Source organism: Carassius carassius, chromosome 1, assembly GCF_963082965.1.
Source record: "Carassius carassius chromosome 1, fCarCar2.1, whole genome shotgun sequence".
Lineage (NCBI taxonomy): Eukaryota > Metazoa > Chordata > Actinopteri > Cypriniformes > Cyprinidae > Carassius > Carassius carassius.
In genome coordinates this window covers 49,861,598-49,881,956 of record NC_081755.1, presented here as the reverse complement: position 1 = coordinate 49,881,956, position 20,359 = coordinate 49,861,598, and the positions used below count along the sequence as shown (strand labels likewise).

The 20,359-nt window shown below is 36.8% G+C and overlaps 2 protein-coding genes across 2 annotated transcripts in view; one reads left to right on the top strand and one right to left on the bottom strand.

Annotated features, from left to right (window-relative positions):
- Positions 1–20,359, top strand: part of LOC132096058 (uncharacterized) — a 332,561-nt gene that overhangs the window by 226,126 nt on the left and 86,076 nt on the right. The gene's annotated exons all lie outside the window — the stretch shown is intronic.
- Positions 6,800–20,359, bottom strand: part of LOC132143647 (uncharacterized) — a 28,852-nt gene continuing 15,292 nt past the window's right edge. The window contains exons 4-6 of the mRNA XM_059554100.1: positions 7,090–7,161; positions 6,881–6,970; positions 6,800–6,828 (exon numbers count right to left, since the gene is read on the bottom strand). Coding sequence (XP_059410083.1) covers positions 6,800–6,828; positions 6,881–6,970; positions 7,090–7,161 — 191 coding nt within the window. The remainder of the gene's footprint in view (positions 6,829–6,880; positions 6,971–7,089; positions 7,162–20,359) is intronic.

The window sequence follows — 20,359 nt, the reverse complement described above, 5'->3', positions numbered from 1 at the left end:
TGTGAAATTGGTAAAAAATTATAATAAACAGATGTGTCCCATTTTAAATAATAATAAAAAAATATATATTTATTTTTGTGATGGTTAAATAAATGTTCAGCAATATCTTCAAAAGACTTCTGAACTTTGGCAAATTTTTCTCTAAACAGAGATATTAAGGAAATATTGCGAACTTTTGTACATTTTGTTATGTGGAAATGTTTAAATCTTGTAGTGTTACAATTAATCCTGCATTTGTGCCCTGCTTATGGAATTACATTTGTTTCAATAATAATGAACGAAACTTTATAAAACTGAACGTAACTTTTTCAGAAACTATCAAAAATATGCCATTACAAAAGAAGAAAAACACTATGAAAATGAAAAAAAAATTAACTCAGTCGCACAAATTTAACAGGCTCTTCAAATATGCTTCATTCTTTGTTAATGTTTTTCAAAGATTCGTTTTCGCTAATCGTGGATTCTGAATTCATTGCTACAGATTTCGCTTACGTTTCGCAGTTTTTCGTTTGGTGTTTTGACACAAACATCTCATGGGGGTGGTGTTAACAGTGATCTACTCTGATTGGATAGTGAGCTTTTGATGGACAGGTGCTCTCTGACCGGGAAGTACAGACGCCACCCAGTGGCCTCTCTCGTCCTTCACTGTCGTCGCTCCTCTTTTGTATACTTCCTATCTCCTCCGGGGTTCTCGAGACCGGTGAGTGTTGCAGGTGTCGCTCATTTCCCAATCACTCCACGGCTCTCGGCCCCGCCCCACTCGTCACATTCGTGCAGCCCTAGACTGAACTGTGTGAGTGTGTGTGTGTGTTTTTATTGAAACGCAAATTTAGCTGCAGCCAAGTGACTTTGTGCGACCCACCTTGTTCCATTCTGTGACCCACAAGTGGGTCGCGACCCACAGTTTGAAAACCCCTGGTCTAGATAATCAGTATTTTCAAGCCTCATAAATACAGAGTTATTGTAGAAGTAATTAATTCCGATATTTATATATGAATAAATCTTGAATTATATGATAGCAAACATGTATGTTTAAAATAAAATACTGGTCTCCCAGACTAGCAATGGAGGACAAAAATATAAAATATAGAATATAAAAAATATATATTTTTTTTTTTCCAAAAATTAGAGTTTGTATGGGTTCCCTCACAACATGAGGGAGAGTAAATTATGACCATTTTCATTATTTGGTGAATAAACCCTTAGAAGAGCAGCCCTCCCCGTACATTTGTGAGGTATGTGAATGTCATGTCTGATTTAATGTTTCAATAAAGAAGCTTTCTGAAAGCAATATATTTATTCAAACAATATTACCTGCCCTCACACTAGTGCTGCCATTATAGCATTCAGTGTTGGGGTCCAAGTCCAAGTCCTTCCAACTTCCTCAAGAAAGGAGGAAGAGTACTCAGAGAGGAGCTCCTGAAACTTTTTAACAGCTGCCTTGTCCATGAGTGTGTACCTCAGGATGCACTGATTGTCACAATCTACAAGAGAAAGGGAGACCGAGCAGACTGTGGAAACTACAGAGGCACTACCACTGATATGATTTTTACTCTACGGCAGCTACAGGAGAAAGCAATGGAGCAACATCAGTCTCTCTTTGTGGTGTTCGTAGATTTCTCAAAGGCATTCGACACGGTCGATCGAGAAACTCTTTGGAAAGTCTTACAGATCTATGGATGCCCCGAGAAGCTTGTTAACATCATCAAGCAGTTTCACACAGGGATGAAAGGACAAGTCTTCATTGGTGGGGAACCCAGTGAAGCCTTCGAAGTTAACCATGGTGTGAAACAGGGATGCGTGCTTGCACCCACGCTTTTCTCGCTATATCTCACAGCTGTGTTAGATTCAATGGGCCTTGATCCGCACAAGGGGATCTTTATTCGCACTAGGACAGACGGCAAGTTTTTCAACTTAGCCCGACTTAGAGCAACCACCAAGACCAGAGAACTATGCATCCGGGAGCTGCTCTATGCAGATGATGCTGCTCTCGTGGCTAACAACATTGAAGACATGCAACATATAGTAGACCGGCTTTCGTGGGCAGCAGACTTGTTTGGACTGAACATTAACATCTCTAAGACCGAACTTTTGTATCAACCACCACCAGTGTACTCCAACAATATGAGAGAGCCACAGCCAGTGACGGTGCATGGAGTGCCCCTGAAATCTGTCAAGGCCTTCACATATCTGGGCAGTACAGTGACCTACACAAACTCCTCAGATCTAGAAGTCGAGAGGAGAATTCAGTCTGCTACCAAGGCTTTTGGCTCTCTCGAGAAACGCCTCTGGAGCTGTCACGACATCTCGTGCAGAACAAAAGTGAAAGTCTACAATGCTGCTGTACTTCCTTGCCTGCTCTATGCCACCGAGTGTTTAACGCTCTACAGCAGGCATATCAAAATACTTACACGAGTTCAAATACGTCATCTACGTGCCATCTTACACATTAGATGGCAGGATCGAATCCCAGATGTAGAGGTAATCCAACGAGCTGGCTCTGTCAGTGTTGAAGCCCTTATTACATCATCACAACTGCGATGGGCTGGACATGTGCGCCGGATGAGTGACAGCCGACTGCCCAAAGCAGTTTTTTACGCAGAGCTAAAAGAGGGCAAAAGAAGCCGTGGTGGTCAAAAACTGCGTTTCAAAGATGCCCTGAAAAGGCATATTAGGAACACCGGGATCTCCCCGGAAAGCTGGGAGGAACAGGCCCTGCAGCGTGAGAAATGGCAGCGCAGATTGACAACAGCAGTCGCAGCTGTTGAGAAAAAGCGTCAGAAAGAAAATGAGAAAGCTCATGAGAGGCGGCATTATTCCACTGCAGCAAAAGACTTTGTCTGTAGCAAATGCCATCGCTGCTGTAGGTCGAGAGCAGGCCTTCTAGCCCACATGAGAGCTTGCCTACAATAGCCTCCAATCCAGACAGTCATCGTCGATACACGACGGACTGCCGATGATGATGATGAGTTACTCAAAAAATGTAATTCGTTACTAGTTACTTCTGTAAATTGTAATGAGATTACTTTACTAGTTATTGCATTTGAAAAGTAACTTCACTACTTATTACTTTACTTTCCTTTTTTTAGGGACCTATAAAATCCGTTTTATTTTTTCCAAATTCCGTTTTCCATTTAAATTTTTCTGGATTCCATTTTTTTCTGTTTAATTTTTTTAAGTTTAACAAATTACGTTTCGGGTCCTATGAAATGTTTTTTTCTTAACCATATGTTTTATTTTTTTTAGCATGTGTAATTATTTAAATGCATAAAAACAACTTCATTTATTACATTTTTCTTAAAATAGCCTTATGAAATGTTTTTCCCCTCAGAAATTCTGTTGTGTATTTACATTTTTCTGGGCATCTAATGAACGCATAAACTCTAAATGAATGTTTTTTTCTTGTTTTAAATATTTTCCTTTTGATAGTTATTATTTGTGTGTAAAAGTGATTTTTAAAATGAACAAGATTTGTAGGTGTAATGCTCAATTTGGGTTCATTTTAGCCTAGCAATGCGTGTTTCCCCACAGCCTTGCACTGAATTCATGGCGGGACTCCGTGAGTTCATTTTCTTCCAGCAGGAGGCGCTAAAAGCGGCAGAGGAAAAGGTTTCTCCGGTAACGGCTGCAGAGCTGTGCTGAGCTCACAAACACTGCCTTACACCCGTTTCACACATACTCCGTCTGCAGTGTGTATGCGTTGCGTATTTTTTTACGCACCCATGTTAACGGATTCCAGCGTTCACACTGCACGCGGTTGTGGTCCGTCAGTGCGTTCCAGGAGCAGTGCGTCTGCAGCAGTGCAGCGATCGTTTACGTACCGAGTCTATTTTTGCTGTGCTGCATGCACTGAATTAAAGTGACAGCGCATTGTTCGCGGTAAAAATTAACATGGATTGACACGGAAATGCAGTCATTTCACGATAAATGTACCTGGCAGAAAAAAAGTTATTTAAGACCTGTTGGATTGCGTGTAATAAAGATTTAAATGCAAAAGGCACGGGAGTCGACTGTTTCTGTCAGTGGTGAGTTTTAATTTTAAATGTTTGTGATAGCCTAACAAAAAAAGTAGGCTTATGTTGTGTTTAAATGTGTTGCAGCTTGTTTCAGCAACTTATTATAAAAACCTAGCAGTCAAATGCATGAGTAATATGTTGTTTATATTTGAATTTAAATATGTCTATGAAAGATTGTTACTGTACTGTGATGAAAGAGTATCACAATGCTGAAAAAGCTTTTTTAATTATTATTTTTTTTTACATTACTTGATATCAAAATAATGAACAAATGATGTTTTTGTGGACTAAACAGCCGCGGATCAGTAGCGGACTGCAAAGTTGTCCTGTGTGAAAGCACAGACGGACTGCAGACGGATTATATGTGAAACAGGCGTTATCAAGCATTTACATGCGAAATAAAATCGAACATTTTCTAAATACAGTAGTTTTCCTTCTGAAATACAGTGATAAAAAACACCCGCTCTGGTTTTTGAAACCCTGCAATGTAGTCATTTTAAACCATTAAAAAGCAACACAGCAGTCTGTGTAAAACGTAATACTCCAACTGGTTGGGTTAAGTAACCCAGCGTTGGGTTCATCCCTTTTTGACCCAGCACTGGGTTGCCAAAATAACCCAAATTGGGTTGTTTTCATCCCAGCAGTTTTAAGAGTGAATGATTTCTCATTTTATCTTTAAATACTTTGCCCGCTGTTACAAAAAATATGCAAAACATTTATAAAACACCGGCTCTTTTTTATGAATCAGCCAAAGAATCAGAACAGGAAAGAGAGGAACAAACGAAACACTGACAACAATCACAATCACTGAGAGAGAGACGATAGAGAGACACGAATATATTACTGTTTAACCAAATATAGAAAAATAACAAAATATCAATGAAATTATAAATGACACATTTTACAGCATAATTACCCTTATTTATCATACTTGTGAATTTATGGTAAGTTTATTTCAGCTGTGCTTGTTTTCTGAGCTGCTGTCACTTAGATCAGTAGTTATAAAGTCTACATTATCTTAAAGCTTACAGAAAAATATACAATATAGTCGATTAAACACTGCAATAGTGTTACAGTATTCATATAAACCAGCGAATCATACTAACTTCAGTTAAAACATGCAGCTGATCATCTGCAGATCATATGTAGTGAAATAATAAATAAAACACAGTTTATCATTGCTCATCTGTGTTCACTGCATGAAGAAACAACCAAACCATGAGCTCTGCTCTTCAGCACAATGGATGGAAACCACAGAAACTTCAGAAGAATAAATCAACATTAGACTCGACTTACAAAACACAAATCAACATTAGACTCGACTTACAAAACACAAATCAACATTAGACTCGACTTACAAAACACAAATCAACATTAGACTCGACTTACAAAACACATATAACATTAGACTCGACTTACAAAACACATATAACATTAGACTCGACTTACAAAACACAAATCAACATTAGACTCGACTTACAAAACACAAATCAACATTAGACTCGACTTACAAAACACATATAACATTAGACTCGACTTACAAAACACAAATCAACATTAGACTCGACTTACAAAACACAAATCAACATTAGACTCGACTTACAAAACACATATAACATTAGACTCGACTTACAAAACACAAATCAACATTAGACTCGACTTACAAAACACAAATCAACATTAGACTCGACTTACAAAACACAAATCAACATTAGACTCGACTTACAAAACACACATAACTCTTAATTCTCATTTCTTTATTTCTGTGAAACTGCTCTTTCAGTTTAACTGATTGAACATTGTCAAGAGTATTCAATAAAACTCACAACAGTGAAAGTTAATCTGTGACTGTACCTTGTGTAGACGTTCCTGCTGGAGTCACTGCTGTTACTCTTTCAGTTTGATCTGTAAATATGAACGTTAGCTCAGATTCATCATACTGTAGAGAACATCACAGTCATGTTTTAGTTAACACACAAGATACCTCTAATATTACACAATGTAAAGTACTGATGTGAGAAAGTCACTGATGCTGTACCTTCAGTTTGGTGTCTGTTTGTAGTTGAGCGATGCTGAGAGTTTGTGCTGTGGACTGGAATCAATGCTGAATGGGTTGAATCAGTTTGATCTGTAAAGATGAACGTTAGTTCAGATTCATCATACTGTAGAGAACATCACAGTCATGTTTTATTTAGTTAACACACAAGATAACTCTTCACTGATGTGAGAAAGTCACTGATGCTGTACCTTCAGTGTCATCTGTGTTTGTAGTTGAGCGATGCTGAGAGTTTGTGACTCCTGTCGTTGAATCAGTTTGATCTGTAAAGATGAATGTTAGTTCAGATGAATCATACTGTTGAACATGACAATCATGTTTTAGTTAACACACAAGATACCTCTAATATTACACAATGTAAAGTACTGATGTGAGAAAGTCACTGATGCTGTACCTTCAGTTTGGTGTCTGTTTGTAGTTGAGCGATGCTGAGAGTTTGTGCTGTGGACTGGAATCAATGCTGAATGGGTTGAATCAGTTTGATCTGTAAAGATGAACGTTAGTTCAGATTCATCATACTGTAGAGAACATCACAGTCATGTTTTATTTAGTTAACACACAAGATAACTCTTCACTGATGTGAGAAAGTCACTGATGCTGTACCTTCAGTGTCATCTGTGTTTGTAGTTGAGCGATGCTGAGAGTTTGTGACTGCTGTCGTTGAATCAGCTTGATCTGTAAAGATAAATGTTAGTTCAGATTCATCATATTGTAGAGCACATGACAATCATGTTTTAGTTAACACACAAGATACCTCTAATATTACACAATGTAAAGTACTGATGTGAGAAAGTCACTGATGCTGTACCTTCAGTTTGGTGTCTGTTTGTAGTTGAGCGATGCTGAGAGTTTGTGCTGTGGACTGGAATCAATGCTGAATGAGTTGAACCAACTTGATCTGTAAAGATGAACGTTAGCTCAGATTCATCATACTGTAGAGAACATCACAGTCATGTTTTATTTAGTTAACACACAAGATAACTCTTCACTGATGTGAGAAAGTCACTGATGCTGTACCTTCAGTGTCATCTGTGTTTGTAGTTGAGCGATGCTGAGAGTTTGTGACTGCTGTCGTTGAATCAGCTTGATCTGTAAAGATGAATGTTACACTGTAAAAAAAAAAACCGTAAAAAAACGGTAAATCTCTGGCAGCAAAGTTTCCAGACGTATTCCGTCAAATTACAGTAAAAAACTGTTTCTCAAAATTACATGCAATAACCGTAAAAATACAGAAAATATTTTACAGTAAAAAATTATTAAATTACGGTACATCACTGTTGATAATTGTTATTAAACTGTAGAAAAACAGATAAATTATGTAAAAATACACTTAAAAAAACTACTTTTCAGGTTAATCTCTGTAAATATATGGCTTTTGTTATTTACTTTATGAAGTTACTCTGTCTTTATACAGTAATTTACTTTTAAAATATAGTTTATCTTTATAAAATGACTAAGAAATAATGTATAAAAACATAATAAGCGTGTAAAAATACATTAAAAACAACTACCTTTCAGGTTAATCTCTGTAAATTTATGGCTTTTGTTATTTACTTTATGAAGTTACTCTGTCTTTATACAGTAATTTACTTTTAAAATATAGTTTATCTTTGTAAAATAATTAAGAAATAATGTATAAAAATGTAATAAGCGTGTAAAAATACATTAAAAACAACTACCTTTCAGGTTAATCTCTGTAAATATATGGCTTTTATTAGTTACGTTATGAAGTTACTCTGTCTTTATACAGTAATTTACTTTTAAAATATAGTTTCTGTTTGTAAAATAACTAAGAAATAATGTATAAAAATGTAATAAGCATGTGAAAATACATTAAAAACAACTAGCTGTCAGGTTAATCTCTGTAAATTTATGGCTTTTATTAGTTACTTTATTAAGTTGCTCTGTCTTCATACAGTAATTTACTTTTAAAATATAGTTTATCTTTTTAAAATAACTAAGACAAAATGTATAAAAACCCAATAAGTATGTAAAATCGAAGACAAATATCTGTACATATATAGTATTAAGCATTTATTTTGCAGAAATATATTTTTTTTTAAATTGATTGGACAATGGAAAAACAATCATAGTACGTTAAAATACACCAAAAGTAGCTACATTTACACATAATCTCTGTAATTTAAAGGTATTTAGTGGTTGTTTTATGAAACTGCCATGTCTACCTACAATAATTTCATATTAAAATATAGCCATTTTCATGTATAGGAACTAAGAAATGTTTCTCCCAGTAAAATAAAAACAAACTATAAAAATGTAATAGGTACCTTCAATAAAACAGAACAGTCATTTTAGTGAATTGCAAACAAATGTTTAATGTTATAAATGTTAATTGGACAGTAGAAATACAAGCAGAGCATGGGAAAATAGCTACATTGAAAGGCAATATAATTGCAAGGTATTTAGTATTTATCTATACAATTGTCCAATAATGTGTTTTACTGTCAATATATTAGTTTTTACATATCAAAAATAAGGACATATTTAAAGGAATTAAAATATACAATATTTTGAACTCTGCATGGGTACAGTAAATAACGTATTTTCATTATCCATATTATTATAAGCTAAGTTCCTAGCTCCCTACTTCGTTTGCCTGGTAACACAGGGAAGCCCCACCCCTGCATGGGCATTTGCAACAGCTGTTAAACTATGATGAATGCTTTTCAAATGATGCTCACGCTATAATCATAATCACAATCACAACTGGTGACTAGGTTATTGGCTAAACACACTACATAGATATGTACAGTGCTGTTCAGAATTATTTGCCCCCTTGGTAAATACGATCAAAGATGACTGTAAAAAATAAATCTGCATTGTTTATCCTTTTGATATTTTATTTAAAAAAAAAAAATCTAACCTTTTATTGAAGTAAAATAATTGAAAGTGGGTCACATTATGAAATAAATGTTTTTCTCAAAACACATTGGGAACAATTATTTGCCCCCTTTTATTAAATACATTTTACAACCTATTTTTTCTAAGATAACAGCTTCTCCTATAATACCTGATGAGTTTGGAGAGATCAGAGACCATTCCTTCATACAGAATCTCTCCAGATGCTTCAGATTCCCAGATCCATGTTGGCGTTTCTTCTCTTCAGTTCAGCCCACTCATTTTCTATAGGGTTCAGGTCAGGGACTGGGATGGCCACTGCAGAAGCTTCATTTTGTGCTCAGTGACCCGTTTGTGTTGATTTTGATGTGTGTTTTTGGATCACTGTCCTGTTGGAAGATCTAAACATGGCCCATTATAAGATTTCTAGCACAGGCTGTCTGATTTTGATTTCTTATCTGTTGGTATTCGATTGAATCCATGATGCCATATATATGCCTGAACGAGATGTCCAGGACCTCTGGCAGAAAAAAAGCTCTTTTTCGTTTGTTTCATCTGTCCATAGAACATTTGAAAAGTAATTGACACTACTGGAACTTCAAACAAGACGGGCTCTATGGTCAGATGAAACAAAAAATTAGCTTATTTGGCAGCAAACACTTAAGATGAGTTTGGTGCACACAGGGATAAAAAGTACCCCATGTGTACAATGAAATACTCTGCTGTATCTTTAATGCTGTGGGCCTAATTTTCTGCCAGAGGTCCTGGACATTTGGTTCAGATACATGGCATCATGGATTCGATCAAATACCAACAGATAAAAAATCTAAACCTGACAACCTCTGCTAGAAATCTTATAACTGGCCATGTTTGGATCTTCCAGCAGGACAGTGATCCAAAAACACACATCAAAATCAACACAAACGGGTCACTGAGCACAAAACCAAGCATCTGCAGTGGCCATCCCAGTCCCTGACCTGAACCCTATAGAAAATGAGTGGGCTGAACTGAAGAGAAGAAACGCCAACATGGATCTGGGAATCTGAAGCATCTGGAGAGATTCTGTATGAAGGAATGGTCTCTGATCTCTCCAAACTCATCAGGTATTATAGGAGAAGGGGGCAAATAATTGTTCCCAATGTGTTTTGAGAAAAACATTTATTTCATAATGTGATCACCCCCCCCCCCCCTTCACACACACACACTTTCAATTATTTTACTTCAATGAAAGGTCAGATTTTTGCTAATTTTTTTAATAAAATATCACGTTTTTTTTTTTTTTTGTTTAAAAAAATATATTTTTTACAGCCATCTTTGATCATATTTACCAAGAGGGCAAATCATCAGCACTGTATACATCTTTATATACAGAGGTGGAAAGAGTACAAAAATATTCTACTCAAGTAAAAGTACCATTACATTAATGAAATTTTACTTAAGTACAAGTAAAAGTACCAGTCTAAAAATCTACTCAAGTAAAAGTAAAAAGTAGCTAATTTAAACTTTACTTAAGAGTAAAAATTACTTAGTTACATTTTAACAGTGGGAGGGAGTCAAAAATGGGACAGGCCAAGGGTGTCAAACTCAGTTCCTGGAGGGCCACAGTCCTGGGGCCTCATTTATAAAGCGTGCGTACGCACAAAACGGGGCTGGAATCGTACGTACGCCAGTTCCCACGCAAAGGTTGTGATCTATAAAAAACAAACTTGACGGGAGAATGTGCGCACCTTTAAGCAAACTTTGAGCCGTGCGTACGCACATTCTGGAGACAAAGGGAATTGGCGACACCGATGGTGAGGTCGTGAAGTGAAGTTAGATTGTAGAAAATAAATGTGAGAAGAACGATTATAAGAATGAATGACATTTAATTTTCACTCCATTTCATACGTTATATCCACATTATCATGAAGATTAAATCCAACAGTGTTATTTGTGCCGATTGTTTTAGGCTATATACATCTAGTAAAATCCAAACGTAATTCAAAATGTATTAAAAGTAAAATAAAATAATAATCAGCGCTGCCTTACAGTCACATTGTCCACAACGGGAGCACAGGAGGACATGGCGCGATACATGTGATAGCCTACAGAATAGCATGAAATACCCTTTTATTAGAGAACTGCAGAACACAGTGTAAAAAGGAAATATTTTCCTTAATGTACATAGCCTATATCATAAAATGTCAAAGTCTGCAAATACAGTCATGAAGCACAATCGCTACTCATCATCGGTCCTAACTATTACGGTGTTCATTACAAAACCGTCAAGAAGCATGTGTTCACTATAACATTTTCGTCTTAAATTTTCGCCCACAAATTAATTAAGTGATTTTGTCAAGGTGTTAACGATCAGTCTATTTGCTAGAAACATATAAATTCTCCGGTGACCCGGGTATGTAATGCTTCATGATGGCACTCCTGGCACTGTTGGAGGATTACGCTAATGGCAGAATAAGGAGAGAACGAGTTTTCAGGGACCATGATGATTTCCTGGCCCATGATGATGACTGGCTAATAAGCCGATTTAGATTCCCTAGAGCTGTGCTCTTGGATCTATGTGCTGAATTGGGTCCAGTATTAGAGAGGGCAACACGCCGGAACCATGCCATCCCAGTCCAAATACAAGTCCTCACCACTCTGGGGTTCTTGGCAACCGGCTGTTTCCAGCGGGAATTGGCAGACAGGTAAATTAATAATATAAAAAAACTATAAGTAATCCTCAAATTTGTCTCTAAGACCTTTTTGTATATGAAATAATTCTATTGGAATCTATCATCTCACCCTATAGGTCTGGTATATCACAGCCGTCCCTGAGTGCCATAATATCTGTCGTTTTAAATGGTATACTTAATATGGTTAGTCGATACATCAGGTTCCCCTACACTGTGCGAGAACAGGCCGAAATTAAAACGCAATTTGCAGCAATGTCTGGTTTCCCAAATGTAATCGGCGCAATTGACTGCACTCATGTTGCTATAAGGGCACCATCTGAAAATGAATTTGCTTATGTTAATAGAAAGCATGTGCATTCTATTAATGTGCAAATCATATGTGACTCCAACATGACCCTCACAAACATTGTGGCACGCTGGCCTGGTTCAACACATGATTCCTTTATCTTGACACATAGCAGTGTAGGGAACAGACTAAATGCAGGCGCAGTACGTGATGGCTGGCTTCTTGGTGAGTTTAACAATATTAAAAAGTAGAAACTGTAACAATTTTGTTTTTAATATAATTATAACCTGCAGGCGACAGTGGCTACCCCCTGAGACGCTGGCTCCTCACCCCATTTTTAAACCCGCAGAGCGCAGAGGAAACTCATTATAACGAGGTCCACTCTCGTGCCCGCGCAGTTGTGGAGCGTGCCATCGGCATCCTGAAATGCAGATGGCGTGCTCTGGATGCCTCGGGTGGCAGACTTTTATACCATCCAGCAAAAGTGTGCAAGATTGTCAGGGCGTGTGGTGTTTTGCACAATATAGCACTGAGAAACGGTATTCCTCTCCCTCCTGATCTCCCTCTACCCCAGCATTACGACCCCGAGCCACAGCCCCCTGGCCGACAAGAGGGATATCAACGAGGTGCAAGAATCCGTGAGGATGTCATGCGGCGTTTGTAAAGAAAGACAAAACTCAAGGTTCATCTTTTAATGATTGTGCAATTTCTTGCATCACTTCTCTCATCTGCCGTAGCTCATCTGCAACCCTGTTGACAGCGTTTATTGTCTCTCGCTGTAACTGCAGGACTGCGTCAGTGAGTACCCGACCACTTTTGGACGTGCCAGACGCAGAAGGGGCACTGCTTTGAGCCGGACGCTGTGCATCTGCATCTGAGAACCCCTCACCCTGAACCTCCTGTTCATTTACAGCTTCAGACTCCGGAAGGACTGGAGGACAAACAATTGGCAACATTTATCCATTTATCACCCCACACACTCAAATGTACAGCGTTAATGATTAAAAATCGGTTTAACCTTGCTCCTCTGTGGTTTCAGTCACGTCAGTGTCTCCCTCCTTTTCCGACACAATACCACACACGCTGACCTCCCCAATTATAGCCGCGATTTTGCTGTCCACTGATGTGAGATCAGCTGTACATGGGCCCCCACCAGTTGCAGCCACGCTCTGGCGGTGGGAGGACAGTTTTCTCTTTGCCTCCACCTTGAATGAATGAGAATCTTTATTTCACATATTTTGCATACTGTAAGCACATGTAAATAAAACTTTTTGAAAATCAATATTGCTATTTATATAGGTATATAGCCTAATAAAACACAAATGTAATATGTTGGTAAAAAAAAAATTTGTATACCTTCAGGTCGGACCATTTTTTCTTTAATTCTGCAACTGTCCGTTCTGTCCCACTGACACAATTGACGGCAGAAGCAATACTTTGCCACTCGCACTGCTTCTTTTTATTAGTGACCCCACTGCTGTGGCCACCAAATAACACAGTTTTCCGAGCCTCCACCTCCCCTACAAGTGTTTCAATCTCAGTATCTGAGAAATTACGTTTTTTTTCCTCTTTTCTCACCTGTCGCCATTATTAAAATTAGGCTAACAGAAATGCACGTTTTCACTTTCTTGGATTAATTAATTGGCGGGTCGCATGCCAGTTTTCCAGGTATATATGGGATTCCACTCTCATTTACATGCTGATCAGCAATCATGAGGTGATTTGCATTGACTATTTATGGTTAAAAATGGGCGTGTACAGGGCGGGATATGAGGCTGGTTCACGTACGCACATCTGCGGGTGATCTGTGATTTATAAAGGGAACATTGCTTACAGGTGTGCGTACGCACGGTTTTATAAATCGGAATATTTTTTGGCGTACGCCATTTTTGGCTTTTGGGCGCACGTAAACTTTTAGTAAAGATCCTACGCATAGTTTTATAAATGAGACCCCTGCACAGTTTACATTTAACCCTAATTAAACACACCTGATCCAGCTAATCTAATCATTTAGGTTTATTTGAAAACTACATGATATGTGTGCTGGAGCAGGGTTAGAACTAAACTCTGCAGGACTATGGCCCTCCAGGAACTGAGTTTGACACCCCTGGGATAGGTCTATTAATCTCAAACTAGTTGTTTTTAATTAAAGGAATCAGTTATTTAGAATAATAAAACATTTGGGCTGTTACCAGGCAAATCAGTACCAACAAACTCATCTTTTAATGCAGAGGAAATGCAGAAGATTCTTTGGAAGTGGCATTTAGATGTATTCCACTGTTTAGTGCAGGACAAGAATGCATTTAACCTGCAGTTACAAATGCATGAATAATGTTTTGATATACAAGACATAAAATGTTGAATACTCATTTGAAATAAGAAATTAATTATTTAAAAAAATCAAAAGATACTTTAAATGTGAAATTAAAATGGCCAGTATGTGTCAGCAAGTCACTGTTAATAAGTGAGTCATTGCGATTGAACCGAATCATTTAAACGGTTGATTCATTCAGGAACGAAACACTGTCACGTTGCTCAAAGAAGCAAAACTGTGCTTTGGTGGCTGTGTTTGGAATTATTTTCTGTTGTAGAAATAGAGATAAAAAAGGCAATATGGTGTCTAAAACGCAAGTCTCTTAATTAACTTGTTTACTGAACTGTTATATATATATGTATGTATATATTCATGATGATTTTTGGAGGAAAATATGGCATTCTTTGTGTGATTTTGATTTAATATATGAAATTATATAAATATGTGAATTTTCTGCCCGTATATATAATTTTGTGATCATTCTAAATGCATTTTAGGAGACTGAATCACACAGTGAAAGAACGCACTATAAATGCGCGCGCACATCATTAAAACAAAAATAGCACACTCCTCACCACGGTCTTTTTAGATAATTTGTGCAAAACCTCTTGCTAAAGTGTCAAAGCTTCATTTTAACCACCAATGCAATGATGCAATTATTTAGCTTACCTCTACATTCTTGCGAAGGGTTGATGTCTTATCGAGATTTTATAAGCTGCTAGTTTGGTCTTCCTAGGCAAGTACAGCTTACACTGCATAATAGAGCATACATATGGCCAGGGGTTCACTTCATTTCCTTCGAGTTCAACTTCAGAATATGACAGGGTTTCATTTTCAGCGGTGTCTGCACCACTAACGCCTGTTTTGTCCGTCTGCATCTTTCTTGTGACTTTTATTTCTATTTTTTTACTCAGTAATTAATGAGTTTTAAAATGTAGCGAAATACAATACTTCAAACAAAATATACTTAAGTAAAAGTAAAATTACAGATTAAAAAAAATACTTTAAAAAGTATTAGTACACAAAAAAGCTACTCAATTACAGTAACGCGAGTAAATGTAATTCGTTACTTTCCACCTCTGTTTATATATATATATATATATATATATATATATATATATATATATAGAGAGAGAGAGAGAGAGAGAGAGAGAGAAACAAGCATTATCAATTGTTGTGTGCTATTTTGATGGGAACTGTTTTTTTTTTAAAGACACTACCATGTCAGCTGGTGTTAGCTCCACAAGAGCCAGAAGAATCAATGAATAAATATCTGCTAAATTTATTTTACAAATTAAAAAAGAAGTGATAACGTACAGACACGGGTATGATTAAACTGTGAGCATCATCTCGCAAAGCTACATTTATCATGGTTTTCAAAGATGTGCATACCCATACAGTACAGTAGGAGAGGGCTTCCTGCATTACCAGACAGATGGAGCAAGGAGTAGTGAACTTCTGTTTTTTAAAGCAGATATTTTCTTGGTCCAGAGTTCAAAATACCTTTTAAAGGTTTAGCTAAACCAAAAACTAAACTGCTGTCATTAAAGGAGAACTCCGGTCAATTTTAACATTGAGCTAAGTTTTTTGTAAATATGGAGTGCTGTCAGTACAGAGAACAACGACCTACACCGTGTTATCCTACAGTAATTGATCGTCGAACACATACGATCCAATATTCCAAACATATTTTTATTTTTATGTAATAGTAATGACTATGTAGAAACATAGATCGTTTTTTCGTGGAAAAAATAAAAATACGTTTTGGAATATTGGGTCCTATGAGTTGGACAATCGTCTATTGTGGGCTTCACCGGAAAACAGGAAGTAAACAGAGGTATGTGCGCTGGCTGAATCACTTTTATGCATATCTTTCACATCTACTGCAGTCAGATTCACCGTGTTCACTCTGAAGGAATCACTTCACATGACTGGGCACTTGTAATGACACATCGAGGATGTTAAGAGGCTAAAAGCAGCTTTAAAACTTGCCCCGTTTAAGTCAACAGGGTGCAAATTTTAAAAAGAGGATAACACGGTGTAGGCAACACCGATTTTTGTCGTTGTTCTTAGTACTGGCAGCACTACAAATTTACAAAAAAATGAGCTCAGTGTTAAAATTGACCGGAGTTCTCTTTTAATTACTCTCCCTCATGTCGTTCCAATCCCGTAAGACTTTCGTTCATCTTCAGAACACAAATGAAGGTATTTTTAATGAAGTCCAAGAGCTTTCTGTCCCTCCATTGACAGCCTAAGTAACTGAAACTTTCAAGACCCAGAAATGTAGTAAATACATCATTAAAGTAGATCATGTGACTCCAGTGCTTCAATCTTCATTTTTTGAAGTAGTTTCAACTACTTAGGCTGTCAATGGAGGGACAGAAAGCTCTCGGACTCCATTAAAAATACTTTCATTTGTGTTCTGAAGATGAACGAAGATCTGACAGGTTTGGAACGATATGAGGGAGAGAAATTAATGACAGAAGTTTTGTTTTTGGGTGAACTATCGCTTTAATAAGTGGCTACATTCAAAGAAACATTTCTGTATATTTACACAATCGGACATTATTATCAAGGAATAGTTCACCCAAAAATGAAAATTCTCTTATGTATTACTCACCCTCATGCCATCCAAGATATATGTTTTTCTTTCTTCAGCAGATCACTTTATTTGATTTTTAGAAAAAAATAAAAAAATCTAAATTTGCTGATAACTTACTTACCCTCAGAACACAAGGGTGTCTCCTCAAGAAATGAATGCAAGTGAGAGTAGTCCAACGTTTTGGATGGTCCAAAATACATATATAGGATGCATCAAAATAATCCACACGACTCCAGTCGACAAATAAGTCTTCTGAACTGAAACAATTGATCATTTATTAAATTATCTAAATCATTATTGATTTAGAAACAAAACAATATTTGTGACACGTGGCTGAGTGTGCATCACAGACCAGATTCAGAAATAAGCATTTGCAGTTTAAAAGAACATAACTAATGTTTTGTTTGTAAAAATGTTCAATTGTTTCAGTTCAGAAGACTTATCGACTGGAGTCATGTGGATTATTTTGATGCACCTAAATATGTATTTTGGACCATTGCAAAACGATGGACTACTATTTCTTGCATTAATTTCAGGAGGACATCTGTTTTAAATTCTGTAAATTCTGATGAAGACAGAAACCCGATTACATCTTGGATGACCTGAGGGTGAGTATATTACCAGAACATTTTCATTTTTGGGTGAACTATTCCTTTAATATTTGGACTTATGTTATGGCCACTAAACTCCACAAACTTCAATAAAGTTGTATGTAACAGTAATGTACTGTTTCAATAGCACTTCAGGGGGAGATGCCCAGTCCTGATGTTATTTAACCTTAAAGGAACACTCCACCGTTTTTTGAAATAGGGGTTATTCACCGTCTCCCCTAGATTTAGATAGGTGTGCAAAAGCATTTTTGTCTCAGTGCATGCATTAACTTAGTCTGGCAAAGCTGCCGCTAGCTTAGCTTAGCATAGTGAATGGAATCCTATGTTGCCAGATAGAATGTCGAGAATAAAAGTGAACCAAAAATAAAACAAAAAAACTTACGAAATTACTTCTTGTGGGCTGCATATTCCCAACGAGTACAAATAGCAATGCAGATTAAGACTAGGCGATTTCCTAGGCAGATTTTGACTTGGGACTATATTGTGGGGAAGCACGGGCGAAGCACTGCTACTTGGGCGCATGCATGATATCTCTGCGCCCAAGTAGCAGTGCTTCGTCTGTTAGAGAGTTAAGTTTTTTTTTTTTTTGGTTCACTTTTATTCTCGACATGCTAACCGGAAAGATAGGATTCCATTCACTATGCTAAGCTAAGCTAGTGGCAGCTTTGCCAGACTAAGTTAATGCATGCACTGAGACAAAAATGCTTTTGCACACCTATCTAAATCTAGGGGAGACGGTGAATAACCCCTATTTCAAAAAAACGGTGGAGTGTTCCTTTAAGACAAAGTAATGAATATGTCATCAGACTGTGACTTTAGAAATCTTTGCATTTAGACAAGATAAAACTTTAGTCATGAAAGTAACAGGGGCTATGACTGTGTTTAAAGAAATAGTTCACCCAAAACTTACTGCCAGCATTTATCTAAACAACTGCAGTAAATTGAGTCCAGCTTCACTTTCAAAAAGGACAACAAATGTCTATAAAATGTCTATATAATGAAGATTTGTCCATCTTTGATACAGATTTCAGATTAAAAACAGTCCCCTCTTTCCACACCTGTGTTCCCATGGTCATCTGCTGCAGATCACCACAAGCACAGGTTTTTCTATAACCTGAAATCACAAAAGAAATAAATATTTTAAAATAGTTTTTACATTTAGGGTACCATGAATAACCCTTGCATAGTGCACATTTAAAGTGTAATGGATTAGTTTAAGCATTCTTTAAAATTTCCAAACTCATTATGGAGGAAACACTTAACCTGTTAATTATGATTGATATTAAAGTGTTAGTTCACCCAAAAATGAAAATTCTGTCATTAATTACTCTCCCTCATGTTGTTTCAACCCCGTAAGACTTTCGTTCATCTTCGGGACACAAACTAAGATATTTTTGATTAAATCTGAGAGCTTTCTGTCCCTCCATAGATCACTTAGAAGCCTATGGAGGAGTGACACAGCTCTCAAATTTCATCAAAAATATCTTCATTTGTGTTCCGAAGATGAACAAAAGTCTTACGGGTGAAATTATGATTTTATTTTTCTAAAATAAAATGTTTACTGTACTCTTATGATAGGAAATAACATAATTATTTGAACTGATGCCAGTCAGCCTGTTCAATAGAAAATTAACCTACTAACGTTACATGACAAAAACTATGACAAAAATTACTCAACGAAATTAACGCTGGAAAGATATGAAACCTGATCAGGAAAGGCTAATAGTAACGTTGCATTTTTTGGCTGCTATGTTATTTTAGGTAAATGTATAGGAAGCAACGTTATATACTTGATTTAGCTGCATCATATACCTAGGGGTGTAACGATCCATCGATCTGGATCAATGCATACTTTTTATATTGAAATGAGAACACTCTTACCTTCATTCGAAACGTGGAAGAAAACATTATATTCCTTTTTCCAAAATGCCAATGCAGATCCATGATAATGATGGCTCACCTTAAAACAATGAATTGAAAACACCCGCGCTAACCCACTGAGAAGACATCTCTGGCAACCGTTTGTCATTTTTCAAACTTGTTCTGTTACGACACATTAGACTTGGTGGTCGTTGTGGGCGGGACTAAGAGGACACGGAATTGGCGGCAAATTTGAATCTGCGTCGCGCGCGCACACACACACACACACATACACACACAAACAACAATATGCATCTGAATAAAGTGTGCTGTTGAATAAAAGTTTGAATGTTAAATAGTTTTATGGAGTTGAAATTATAATAATGTTATTTTCATTATTCTGTGGAAATATTTTGATCTTAGTCAAAATGCAGAAATCATGTATGTATGTATATGTATATGTATATATATGAATGACACATTGCTGGTAAATGGTAAATGGTAAAAAAGACAATGTGTATGTTCATTTGTATATGTACCTGCCTAATTTTGCTCTCATGCATTTGTTGGTGTTTTTCTGTGCACTTGTAAAACGTATCTGCAAAATTCCACAAGGAAAGTTTCTGTTGGTGCTTCTCCCAACAGGTATGACTGTGTTGGCCCCATACTTCACTACCATATCCACCCTATTTTTCAACACGGAAGAAGCTTTTCATACGAGATATTTTCATGTATGACAGTATGAGACTTCAGTTTCATTAGTCACTAGGTAGAACAACTTGAAAAATAACAAGGGTGTAGTAAACAGTAAATTACTTGTGCTATATGATTATCATGTGTTTATGATTATGATAATATTAAATGAATATGGTAACAAATATTAGTAATAAACTGTTTTTCTTCAGATGTATTGATGACACCCAGAAGTCTCACACAAGTTCAAAAATGGCTGCGCCCATTGTTATGTCAGAAATAAGATGGATAACACAATGGGCTGGATGACATGTAATATTTTTACGTTAACAATAGAAGTGTTTGCTACTAGGTTATTGCTAAGCATTTAATAGTGGTTCAGATGTTAAT